The sequence below is a fragment of the Calidris pugnax genome, unplaced genomic scaffold (assembly GCF_001431845.1).
Source record: "Calidris pugnax isolate Ruff unplaced genomic scaffold, ASM143184v1 scaffold102, whole genome shotgun sequence".
In the NCBI taxonomy this organism is placed as follows: domain Eukaryota; kingdom Metazoa; phylum Chordata; class Aves; order Charadriiformes; family Scolopacidae; genus Calidris; species Calidris pugnax.
Window position 1 is genome coordinate 1,832,914 of NW_015090846.1, and position 13,447 is coordinate 1,846,360.

General features: G+C 38.1%; 1 protein-coding gene across 2 annotated transcripts in view; it reads right to left on the minus strand.

Moving 5' to 3' along the window:
- The window catches only part of SETX (senataxin), a 28,035-nt gene that overhangs the window by 1,646 nt on the left and 12,942 nt on the right, over positions 1 to 13,447 (minus strand). For both annotated transcript variants that reach the window (XM_014942959.1, XM_014942960.1), the window contains 15 exons: positions 12,708 to 12,807; positions 11,952 to 12,128; positions 11,070 to 11,299; positions 10,391 to 10,558; positions 9,567 to 9,723; positions 8,922 to 9,023; positions 8,106 to 8,218; positions 6,968 to 7,039; positions 5,827 to 5,976; positions 5,178 to 5,285; positions 3,999 to 4,186; positions 3,549 to 3,641; positions 2,776 to 2,940; positions 2,193 to 2,291; positions 657 to 744 (listed from right to left, as the gene is read on the minus strand). In XM_014942959.1, coding sequence (XP_014798445.1) covers positions 657 to 744; positions 2,193 to 2,291; positions 2,776 to 2,940; positions 3,549 to 3,641; positions 3,999 to 4,186; positions 5,178 to 5,285; positions 5,827 to 5,976; positions 6,968 to 7,039; positions 8,106 to 8,218; positions 8,922 to 9,023; positions 9,567 to 9,723; positions 10,391 to 10,558; positions 11,070 to 11,299; positions 11,952 to 12,128; positions 12,708 to 12,807 — 2,010 coding nt within the window. The remainder of the gene's footprint in view (positions 1 to 656; positions 745 to 2,192; positions 2,292 to 2,775; positions 2,941 to 3,548; positions 3,642 to 3,998; positions 4,187 to 5,177; positions 5,286 to 5,826; positions 5,977 to 6,967; positions 7,040 to 8,105; positions 8,219 to 8,921; positions 9,024 to 9,566; positions 9,724 to 10,390; positions 10,559 to 11,069; positions 11,300 to 11,951; positions 12,129 to 12,707; positions 12,808 to 13,447) is intronic.

A 13,447-nucleotide genomic window follows, 5' to 3' on the forward strand; every position in this document is an offset into this window, starting at 1 on the left:
ATCTAGTACTATAAGACATTATGTCTATTCAAGAGCATTCCCTACACATTCAGTGGGCCTTTAGAGTTCCCCAAACATCCAGTTCTGTTTCAGAAATACCCATTTCAAAAGAGTATCCTCAGAAACCACATGACTATGCAAAGTGGTGTCAAAAACAATAGTATGAAGATAAGGTGGATGTTCTGGGGTGGTCTGGATGGTTTGTTTTTTTTATTAAAAAAAAAAAAAAGAAACCATTTTCCTTGCTCAAGTATCCAGTGAGAACTGCAATAGCTGGAAAAACAGTAAGGATCAAGCAGAAAATTCTCTCTGCCACCATCCTATCTTGTGCAGAGAGATTTTTCACAACCCCCACACTTGAACTGCAAAGGACTGTGTTACAATTTAGTTACTAAAAATATTGAGAGTAATTTCTGACTTTCCTTCTTGGAAGCAAGGAAAACCATTCTGATTTTTTAAAATGTTGTATGACAGTTACAGCCAAAGCTTTCAAAGAGAACCCTTCAGAGGCCTGGATTGTACTAATTTAACAGTACACTAGAAAAGGGTCTCCTTTCAGAGACTGGAGCAGTCCAACAATGGTTTTCACCTCCCCAACCCTGACTTGACCCAAAAGGGTGGATCACAGAAGACCATTTGATTAACACTGTACCTACCATGAGCGTTTTCAGTCTTCCAAGGATGAAGAGGCTGAATCTGGCTCGGGTAATTATAACGTTCAAACGCTGAAGACTTGCCAGAAACCTAGGTGACAAGACAGAATTAAGCTCCTGAACTACTACTACCATGTGTTACGAGAAAAAGATATAATATTCCATTTCAGTGAAATGAAGATCACGGAAGCAGTTACAAAGGCAGCAGCACTTCATAACCCATTCCCAGATCCCACTGCAGCAGCCCTGCCTTACGTGAAGGGCTTTGCATGAATTGTGTTTTCTTTCTTTCACCACTCTGACTCCTCACAGGAAATTCCAGTTCTTTCCAGCTCTTGCCATTGACTTTTCCTTTCTTAGAGAAAGTCCCCTCTTAATGCCAACCACTGCTTCCTTAAGTGTTCCTCAAAGTACAGAAGACATCAACCTCACTTCACCTATCAAGACTTTAAGCTTCTTTTTGTCTTGAACTGAAATAGTTTAATAATATTTGGCATGATTAATGGGAAAATTTTCTACTGAAGTACTGAACGCTGGACATGAATATTTTATTTTAAAGGTGACCTGCAGTAGATGCACATGAAGGAGGACTTTTGCTTTGTCATGCTTCAAGAGTGAAATGGATATTCCTTGCAGAAGAAAATTTTCCTGTCTAGTCTGTTTTTGTGGGATCACAAATCAAGGTAGTGAAACCTAAACAAAGAAATCTTAGCATATTCTTAAAGCCTGATTTCTGTTAGGGCTTGTTTACCAAAACTTGTCTTTTTAAAGTTTGTTAAAACTGATACCAACTATTTCTTCTCTAATGAAAAAGCTCCCAAAATGTACATCTTATTCTATACTAACGAAGTTTGCAATACAAAGTCAAGTCTTTGTACAACTTAGTTTGAACAAGTCCCACATCAATGCCTCGTACTGTGGTGGTAGCACTGAGACCTGCTCTTCTAAAATTCACAACCCCTGCAGTAAAGACTGCAAAAGCTCCAGAGCCATCCCAGAAAATTTGGGCAGTGCAGGAAAAAAAGATGAGAGGCAAAGAGCAGACCCGGGGAGTGGATCCAGCAGCACAAATATTAAGAGTTCTCTATGTTTTGTGGCAGGGGGAGGAAGGGAACTTGAAAGACCACTAAATATTCCTAACAGCTTTTAAACCTGAAAGATTACAAGATTATTTTCTCAGGAAAGGAAAACAAATCCATTGCCATTTCTTGGAGAATTTTCTCCTCCCTTTGCAAGTCACTTTCAGCGTAAATTTAATGCTGCTTTAGCAACCTTGGAGACCAAAATACTTCACTCAGCTCCAAGACCACAGGTAAAGGTGATGCAAACTTTCCCATCACACCTTGCCCATGACACCAGATAATTTTGCCAGAGATCTCAAATCAGTAACATTAATTCATGCATTTAGATACCCTTTAATTTGCTGGCTGTAGTGACTTGTTCTCTAGTAACTTTCTTACTGGTCATATTGAAAATATAATGACTATATCTAGAGTGTCACTGGAAATGGGATTTGCAAATCACTCAAGAGAAACATACCCAATTGATCCTTTCGTGTTGTTTGCCCGGACACATGTCACTATGATGCAGTCTTTCTCTCGTCCCTGGAATGCATCCACTGTGTCCACTTCTCCTGGGCTGTTGAAGGAAGGATTAGCAAGGTGTTAAATGATGTTAGTTAAAGTTTTAAGCAACACACTAATGGAAATAGCCTAAACACCATGCTTAATGATCCGCTGTCAAAATAACCCAGGGTAAACTTCTGCTTCTGTGTATGAAAAGATTCAGCATATGAACCTAAAACTAAATTTGCTTTTCCGAGGCCGCCATCACCATTGAAAAGCTGTTCAGGTCCATGTAGCTTGGAATTTGAGACTTTATTTTAAATCAGCTTTATTCAGAACAGCAATACAAACAGAGGATGTATACAAGTAATAACCAAGAAATGGTACAGACAGGCCATGCCTGCTTTAAGCAAAAGGCTTGTGCGTGCCCTTTAAAGGAATCCATAAGTACAGACTGTACAGAAAAACCTTGAATTTTTGCTATTGTTTTAAGAGGATAAACAAAGGACTAACATGCAAATCCAAGTCCCATTTTAGAAACACATGGGATTTTTTACCTGTTATTCCTAAACGCTCTGTCCAGTTGTTCTTGAATTTTCCTTTTTTGTGCGCTGTAAGGAGTAATTATTCCAATGTGACGAAGACCCAGATTCTTCCTTTTTTCTTTAATTGTTCTAATTAATTCCATCACCAGCTTCACTTCCTGAGGATTACTAAAAGAGCTGAACAAGACAGAGTGGAAACATTACAGGAATACATTCAAATTCAATGCTTCAGCCCGATTTATAGGAGGATTGTGAGTCAAAGCCTGTCTTGAACTTTCACAGCCTTCTTCACATAGAAGTTTTCAAGGAGGCCATGAGGAGCAGTGAACAAGAAGTGTGAGCAGTGACAGGCTGCACTTATGTTAAGTCTTAAAACTACAGAGCTTTGCTTTCCTTACAGAATAAGCAAAAGGGAGGAGTGAGCCTGCCACCTTCTGGCATTACCTCAGCAAGCAGCTGTGAAAGGAAAGTCACTGATAAGAAAATAAATCAGGAACTCAGGAACTGTTAGTAGAGTTAGCAGAGACAGCAGGCATTCACTGGCATCTCACAGATAGTCAGACCAGCATCAAACCCAGCTTCAGATTTAAAAAAAAAAACCCAAACCCATTTAACACGTGCTTTAGTAAACAGGTTTTTTTTCAAAATTAAATCAGATAAAGTTGAAAATGCAGTTCTGGCTACTTAATGCATATTGGGAAAAACAGACGACAGAAAACAACTGTTCTGCAGGAAATGAATTCTCAGCAAATCTAAAACTTGGCAGAGTAGGACACAGGACTTACTCATTGTCTCGCTCCTCGTGACCATCTCCTACATCAAAAATAAGGTATGGCTGGAATGGCCACTCTGAAGAACATCTGTTCTCTTCCGTTGCTCTGTAAATAACATTTTTATCACCAGGTAACCATACAGAAATTCATTTATTTACACCATGGTTATCAAATACAAGCAACTTTCAGCTTTCTTTTTTTTGCCCAGAGTCCTTAATTTTCAGTGATACCTGCATATACTGAGACCTGAAAATGACCTCTAAGCAATAAGCATGCCCAATTTTAAGTGATCTCATTAATTTACATATCACAGTCAGCACTAGCAATTGGAATGCAAGTTTTGTCCCATTAAGCATTTAACCCTCCCCAACCTCAAAAGTTTTTAGACTCAAAGGAATATCCTGATATGAAAAGACTTCTTTAAAATACCCCTGGCTGAGAAAGGAGAACAGAGCTACTCACCTGTCAGTCTTTAGAGTCCTGTCATAAACATAATTGGATGGGAAGAGGCAGATGTCAGGGTGCATCCTATACTGCACAGTCAGCTGCACAACCGGCAGGCTTCGTAAACCACTCCTCTCCACTTGCTCCTGCAGGTGTCTGTGCAGACGTGCCATCAGGGACTGGTCATACCCATATTCCTGAGCTTTCTTCAAAAGGGAAAACATGAGACTGACTTCTGGAGAATTAGGTCGCAAATTCGGAACAGGATTTTGCTTTTTAGACTTAAAATTAGTCAGTATTTTCCTTCAAACTTCTAAATCATTGACAAAACGACAACTACTTGCATGACAGCTTTCTATTTCTGTTAAGTCTTATTACTTCAGTAGAGATCACCTGCATAAATCTGAACATTTGTCAGTGTAGTCTTCCACATGACAACTTTCCTTTGTGAGTCACAACACAGTAAAATTTCAAAAACATCAACAAAACAAAAAAGCAAGATCTTCCAGGTGGGGTCTTGTTAAACAAGCATACAGACCCCAGACAATTTGCCCTTCTAGAGAAGTAAAAACATCAACAATAACAAAAAGGTGGGGTCTTGTTAAACAAGCATATAGACCCCAGACAATTTGCCCTTCTAGAGAAGCCAGCCTAGTTTTCCTCCTTTCTTTATCAGATGTTTAAAAAAATTCCTCTTTACAGTTGGATACAAGGAAGTGCTCCTGTATGTTCATCCATAGAACACATCCATAGGGTGAGGAAAAACCCACACAAACAGGTTGTGTTCATCCTCCATTCCTTGAGGAACGTGACACCGATGGAAGCTCACACAGCAGCCTCCCGCAACACAACGTCCATCACAAACCAAGTGCTGAGTTGCACCAAAGGTTGTGTTACCGTAGCCATTCTTAATGGTGCATGAAATCAGTTTCAGGCTACACCAGGCAAGTCTACAGTGGCTGCACTGACATCTGTATTAGTTTTATGCATAAATTTGAAGGCAGTATTGATATGGCCTCCAAATAACAGAGACTAAACTTGGCAGGGTAAAAGTTATTATCTGAAGTTATTATCTGATACTCACCATGATCTGACATCGAAATGTCTGTTTTCCTTTTTCCTTTTATATGTATTTTCTATACTCTTCTTATACTATATCCACTATATAGCATTAGAAAATAAAGTTTAAACACTTACTATTGATTTTACAGTAGGAGGAAGCTGTTTGGGATCTCCAACAAGGACAAGTTTATTACAGCGATGGATCAGTGGAATCAGCGTTTCAACCTCACAGGACTGCCCTGCCTTTTGCATACACAAACAGGACAAAAAGCAGAAGTTGTAAGCAAAGGAGTGGAGGGAAGTATGCTAAATTTCCTGTAACAGAGCCAGAATCTCTCAGAAATGCTTTTTAAGGCTTCTAAAAAAAAAAAAGAGAAAGAGAATAATTTTTCTCTAATAAAAAGACTCCAAACAGATTTTTCTTTTATTACTAAATAAATTTTTCCCTAATAAAAAAAACTCCAAACAGATTTTTCTTTTATTACTAAATAAGCAGAAGAACACAACCCAACCATCTGGAAACCCCTATAGCAAGAGCCACACTTTAGCCATGACTTTTAAGTTAAAGCCATCTACCATTAAAGTACTAAACAAGTCAGAAAAAGAAGAAATTAGAAGTATGGCTCAGCATAGCAGGACAGGCTGGTTAGCAGTTAAACGGTGGGGATGGGACAGTCAACTCACAACATATCACACCAGCAACCAAACAACAAGTAGCTTAAGCAGAGAACAAGGCAGCCCTTTAGAGGCAGAACATGCTGTAGTTCTAAATAGCTTTCCTGACCTCATCCACAATGACACAGCTGAAAGGATCAAGTCCTTGCCGACAAAAAGCAGATTTCAGCAGACTCCCTCCACTTGTGCTCAGCGTGCAGCAGATGATGTCAGACTCCAAGATGATGTCCGTCTGTACCTTCTGAGAGTGCCCCCGAACCTTCAAGTACAACAGGACACCATGTCTCCTCTTTGTTAGTTCTCTTGAACCAACTTAGAGCAATTTGTAACTGCCTGGACAATTCTAACAGCCAAACAGATCACGGATAATACATCATCCCAACGAAACTATCTCCATCATTACAAACCAAAGTGAAAAGTTTGCTTAACTGAAGTGATACTTTTCATTTAATTACACCACCATTGAGGAGGCAAAATGGAAGGAGGTATTCCTGTATCTCTACAGCTATGCAATCTAGGCACAGTCATTGTGAGCAAAGTTTAGTTTGCCAACAAATTTTAACTTCAAGCCTCCATGACCACTGAGAGTCAGGATATACTTCACAGGATCACAGAATGGTTAGAGTTGGAAGGGACCTTAAAGATCATTGAGGTCCAACCCCCTGCCCTGGGCAGGGACACCTCCCACCAGACCACGTTGCTCAAAGCCCCATCCAGCCTGACCTAAAAGATAAAAAGATGAACCTTCAATTCAACTCATGGTTCATGCTACTCAGCCTGAATTACTCATTTTAATATCAGTGCCTATTTCTAATTTCAAACCTCTCCCTTTCCACACACACAAAAAATTCTTCCAGCTGTTGCTTTACTTAGAAACATTTAAAAGCATATCTCAATCCCAGCAGGATTGTAAGGGGCATGAAAGTGGTGATGAATATACATCCTAGAACATAAGGACATGCACGTTTCTATTATCTTCTTTTCTAAATATACATTTGGTTTAAAATTAACTGTAAGAGTGAATATTCCCACACAGGGTTTTCTTGCAATATGCAGCCAGAGTACACCTGGATTTCACACCAGGCTGTCTGTAACTTACTCTGCTCACAATCTTTTATCTATTTACCTACTACTTTATAAATACTCCCAGCAACACCAAAACCAGATCTCCACCACAATTAGAGGATACCAATTATATAAATAGATTAGTTGAGGTTTATTAAAGAGCTGCCCTAAAGATAAATTCCTACCTCCTTTAGTTGAGAAGCAAGCTGCTGTCTCTCCTTTGAAAGTCTGCCAATTTCATCATCTAACATTTGATTCTAGATGGGGGGAGGGAGGGGAGAAGAATAATATCAGGAATAATAAACACACATTTCCCATACCCTAATTCATTTCCTAAACATTTAGATTTGTTCAGTCTTTTCATATCAAAGATGTCTGAAAAAGCAGATCAGTTTCTTAGAAAATGGTCAATACATTTAGACTTTCCAAACAATACTACACTTTACATTTCTCTGCAACTGGAAAAGCGGTTTACCATCAGAAATCCAAGATTTGAGCAGAAATGCCAAGTTTTTTAGAAAAAAAAAATGAAAAACTTCAGTGCAACACACATACCAAAATCTCAGATTGCAAGGTATCTTACTACTTCCAGTTAAGCAGAGCTTTGAAGTACACAAGGTAAATCATTAAGTTTAATAAACATGGTTACACTGGTGATAGAACCAAATGAGGACTACTGAACACTACAGCAAGAAGTGGCATGATTCATGACTGACCCGCTGAAAATACCAGTACAAATAGATGAAAAAAAAAAAATAATCCTGATGTCAAGTTCCTCATTCCCTTTCACAATGCTAACCAACATTTCCTTTAGTTGGGAAAGCGGGTAAAGAGACAGTTACTGCTCAGAGACAGCATTAAAAGGAAGAGTTCTTTACTCTTTGTATTCAGTTATGAATACAAAAAACCCCACAAACCAGATTAAAAACACTGTTATCTTACTACCTCCCTCTTCTCACATCTATGCATGGCTCGCTGACGAGACAGCATGTCCAATTTTTGATCCAGAGCTGCTTTTCTCTTCTGAATATCCTGGTCAGAGTCAGATGGTTTTCGTTCTATAATAAAACAAAGGCAAACATACAGGAGGAATAAAGAAAACTGCTATGTTACAATAACACTTAATAACTTGAGATGCACGACCGAGAGTAAGAACAAATGGAAAAACTTTTTTTTCCAACATTTCCTTTAGTTGGGAAAGCGGGTAAAGAGACAGTTACTGCTCAGAGACAGCATTAAAAGGAAGAGTTCTTTACTCTTTGTATTCAGTTATGAATACAAAAAACCCCACAAACCAGATTAAAAACACTGTTATCTTACTACCTCCCTCTTCTCACATCTATGCATGGCTCGCTGACGAGACAGCATGTCCAATTTTTGATCCAGAGCTGCTTTTCTCTTCTGAATATCCTGGTCAGAGTCAGATGGTTTTCGTTCTATAATAAAACAAAGGCAAACATACAGGAGGAATAAAAAAAAAAAATGCTATGTTGCAATAATACTTAATAACTTGAGATGCACGACAGAGTAAGAACAAATGGAAAAACTTTTTTTTTTGTTGCATTTTAGCTTTTCTCTATTGGGGTCTTATCTTGTAAAATGAAGATAATGAGACTCAATTCCAACTGTACCTCTCAAATGCTTTGTAGCCACATTGCTTAAAAATAATGGCTTTAACATGCATTTTCAAGACTCAATTCCAATTGTACCTCTCAAATGCTTTGTAGCCACATCGCTTAAAAATAATGGCTTTAACATGCATTTTTTTAAGAATTTTTTCACAAGATTAAAAAAAGAAAAAAAGCAGCCAAACAAGAAGTCATCTTGCTCATTTTCTTTGGTTTTACTTAGATTCTAGGCCCTATGGAAGTTAACACTTTCCCACTAAGTTGGAGAAAACCAATAAAGCATCATTGCAGGAAAATCTTTTACCAGATCTTCCTTCTTTAAGGACACACAGTCCCAAGTGTAAAACAGCATCAAGTTCTTAAAGACAACTGAAGGAAAGTCTGAATGGAGAAAAACAATAAAACATCATTGCAGAAAAATCTTTTACCAGATCTTCCTTTTTTAAGGACACACAGTCCCAAGTGTATCTTAAAGACGACTGAAGGAAAGTCTGATTTACATGTTACTTACTCATTCTATGTTCAACTTGCTTATCCAGGCTAAATCTCCGGACCTCACTGTTGATTGCCTTTTCAGCACCAAGTCGCACTAAGTTGATATCACCACAGTTTCCTGTTTACAAAAAAGAGAGGGAAAAAAAAATTAAACATCATGGATATTAAACAAGCCTTTTCCTTTTTTGCTTTTCAGGGGTTTGCAACAATTATTTGCACTTATCCAAATGCCGCTACAAAAAAAATTCAGTAATTCTGGATGCTAAAAGAAAAAAGTTGCTGATGCTTTAGCAGTGGGTATCAGTTAAGAATGTCATTTTGAATTAACAGAACCACTTCCTACTCTTAGGCTTCTTTATCTAAAAATTTACAGAATTCTTAAGTTAGAAGATTACTGAGTAACATCAGTAAAGCAGCTGTAAATCAATACCAAATTAATATCGGTATTGATGTCAATGTTTATATAAAGACAAAGTGCAATAACACACCTTTTAGAAATGCACATTAAAATTAGTAACAGTATGAGGATGTGCCAGTCGTGTTCTACAAGAGGAAAAAAGCTTAGAGTAGCATATAAGTATTATGGGTAATCAACTGTTCCAGTTTCTCCTTCAGGTTTTGTCTATTTAAGATATAAACAGAATTTAAAAATAAACCATACCCAAAGGCTCCTGTTTGTTTTGGCATTTTTCCTTAAATGCAATGATGATCTTTTTCATGAGTTCATCTACAGCAGCATTTGATGGTGCACAAACTAGAAAACGGTTTGGCTTGATCTTGGCATTTGTTTTTTGAGTTGCTTCCTCATTCCTAGTGTTCTGTAGATTAATTAACAATAAACCAAGACAGGCTTGTTGTAATCTGCAATTTAAAAGCCAGACTGTACACACATTTTAATCAGCAGGCAGAGTATGGAGACTACTGCACCTGAGTATCTCTTACAGCATGCCATACATTGACAAGTCAAATGTATTAATACTATTTGCATAAATTCCCTTCAACAATTATGTACTTGATGAATCTACTGGATGCTAACATAAAAAACATTAAACAGAACAGACCAAATAACATTCTTTAATACATCAAAATATAAAGGGTTTTTTAGGTAACGAGTGTTTATTCTGCTGATTGTGCCTGTTTTCTCGATTTTACTTTGCAGTAAGTACTTTTTACTTTTAAGTGTTTGACGAGATGCCCAAAAAGTATTATTTCCAGCTTCACACCCTATACAGTACAGATTTAATTAAGTCAGCTTAATGAATTACACCCCCAGTAAATACTTTTTACTTTTAAGTGTTTGACAAGATGCCCAAAAAGTACTATTTCCAGCTTCACACCCTATACACTCCAGATTTGATTAAGTCAGCTTAATGAATTACACCCCCAGTAATTACCAACACTATACTTCGATTTAGTTTAAGCTATCCTTCACTTCCATTGGGAAGCCAAACACCAAGACATGACAAGCACATCACATTCACCTACTTCTCTCAAAACACGAGACAGAAGCCCAACAATAGTTTTTGATTTCCCTGTTCCAGGCGGTCCGTGGATGAGGCAGATCTTAGGAAGCCCTGGATGCTGCTTTATCATGGCATAAGCTGTCTCAATGGCTCTCTTTTGACCTTCGTTGTATTCGTTCACATCCGATGCCTGAAGGGACAGACAGAGGAAAAAATAATTAATTACTTAATGCTGATCAAACCTTCCACGCTCATTTTATGTATTTCAGAATGTCCCCCGCCCCTCTAGCTATGACTCAAACACTTTAAGGGCATGGAAGCTTTTGACTCTAAGTTTGCTCTAGATCCACACCTGCCTCAAAAGCTGTAATGAAGGTTTCGTTTACTCTCCACACGTTTATTTTGCATTACCTTTTCCATACTACACCTTGTTTCCTGAAAGGAAAAAAAACTGAAAGCTGCTCTAAAAGCACTACTAATATCTATGTCAATACAGCAGAACCAGCTGAGCAAGTTCAGACTCCTCTCCATTCACTCCATCAACCGACTCTGAAAAGCCCAGTGTTTCATTGCTTTCAAAGCTTGTCTGTTTGCACTTGGTCATCTCAAAAAACAACACGCAAAAACAGTTTCGCAAAACTCATGAGAATCAAACGCCCACTTTGTCATCTCCAACTATCAGGTCTAGCTGCAGGACTTACAGTGCCTTCTGAAGCCGTAGTGAAATCTCTAGGACAGAAGTCATTGTAACTTGGATTTATGATGGGTTTAGCCAGGGGACTCCTGCTCAAGAGTAGCAGACCATTGAATGTTCGGTGTGTGGTCACCAGGGAGCCAACCACCACACACTTCACTTGCTTATTTATGAAGAAGGACAAATTGCCTCGAGTTTGCACAGAAAGATGACAGACAGTATGCTGCTCCTTTTGTCCTAAGAAAAGTAGGTGGAGAAAAAAAACAAACAAAAAGCACAAGCTGTTAATTCAAAGAATATCCAAATTGTTAACTCAAACAGGTCAAAGGACTCACCAGAACCAGGTGCTGCCTTCTATTAAGGACCCAACAACTAATTCTTGCAAGAAATCCAAACCCCTTTCCCTCAATCCCCCAAAAATCTCCAAGCCACAAAACCCAACCCAGCCTTCTGTAAAACAACTCAAATCGCCGTTTTAATCAGACAGCATTAATCCTGATACTTGGCAATACTGGTAAAGTCACAACTTCAGTTCTAGAAGATAGTGAAAATTTTAGTCAGTGAGACCCCTGAAGTTCATTGCACTTCGTATGTTACAGCGATGCACTCCTACAGATGTACACAGAGCACTTACTCATCATTAGTTTCTGTTCTTACACAAGGTATTAGCATCTGTATTGAATGAAGTCCCTACAAAAATGCATGGAAAACAGGTCTGCAGCTTCAGTTCCTGGCTTTTTTACAAAGCTTCTAGCATGGAATAGACATGCTACAGTGTAAAAGCCACCCCATTTCCTCTGTAAGTAGTACGCTACAACAACAGGCAGCTATGAAGAAGCATTTTACTGTAGCACGAAGAATCCCACTTATTTCAGCCTCCTTTACTTACTAGTTATACAGCCAGACGCACGAGAAAACCGTGTCACAAGCCCAACGTGATTCACTACATGGCTCTCTGTCTCATTTTCTTCCCCAAAGGTGTCTTTGTTCTTCTGGACCACCAAAAAGACTAAGTCATCCTCTTTTGGATGAAGCTGCTTTGCCAAATCACTTTCTTGAAAATGAGCTACCCAGAAGACATTTTAAAATTAGAACATTAAAAGAAAAATGGTTACAATAACTTTCTGACTATACTGCATAGAATACTAAACTGTGATTAACATATTGCATATACTTCAGTAATACCCATCTGTTAACTTTTAAAGCTATTAGAAACTATAGCAAGAGACCAAAGAGTTTTACCTCCTCCTGCATTCTTAAGCCTGAACATTGCATTATATAAAAATAAAGCAAGTCAAAGACTATTTTGTTCACCAGAAGAAGCAGAAACAAAATCCCAAATGAGTGAGATGGAAAGTATCCCAACAGCAATCAAATAACTTTTTGTACCGAACCCTTCAGGCACACATTCCCTGCAAAACAGGTGAAAAATGTGTGCATTCTGTAAACAGCACATTCAAGGTCCTTTCTATATTTAAAGCAAATAAAATAAAAATTCTACCTGTAAGTGCTAGCTCATTATAAGCTGAAAATTAAAAGACGGTTTTATTAAAAAAAACCCACCAAACAAACCACAAAACTCTTACCTGTAAAATTTGCTGGGTATTATAAAAAAAAACCACCAAACCAACCACAAAACTCTTACCTGTAAAATTTGCTGTATTAGAGTCAGCACTGAAGTTCTGCAAGTAGAAGTAGTAACTCTTTTCTCTTCCTCTCTGCTTTTCTATCCACTCTTGTGCCAGCTACATGTTGAAAAGAAAAAGCTAAATAAAAATACTTTCAAAGGTTTAGTTTATCAAAAGAATAGCTTATCATGACTCAAAGGGCAAGCCTACTAAACAGAAATAAAAGGAAGCTAAAGGACTGTCAGGTACAAGACATTAGAGTCTGGGGTTTGGGTTTTTTCACACATTACATATAAACACACACAGGGCAAATCAAAGTGCTTCCTCCCCAGCCACCACCCATTTAATGTACTTTCTTACATAGCTCTTCAAAATACATGTGGGTTCCCCCTGCTTTGCATCTTCACTTTAAAATACCAGTATTTAAAGTACTGACTTCATTTTCTACCTTATTTCTGCAGAAGCGATGCAATGACTGAACTTGAAAACACAGACTTTAATTGAAAGAACATGGTCTTTTTCACTATTAAAGTTAAGCTTTTTAGGTTCTTATCCTCGTTTTACAGACACTGTCATTGAAAGACTTCAGATTTTAGCTTTATATGCTACGAAGGAAGAGGAACCACATCCTTTTTCCCTCCTTTTTCATGCTATTGTGGGTGCACACCCAAAAAAAAAAGCTTCACTGAGGTGAATAACACTGACAGTCCCTGATCCAAACCATCCTAAACGTAACTGTCCAGATTCTTTCCCCCAG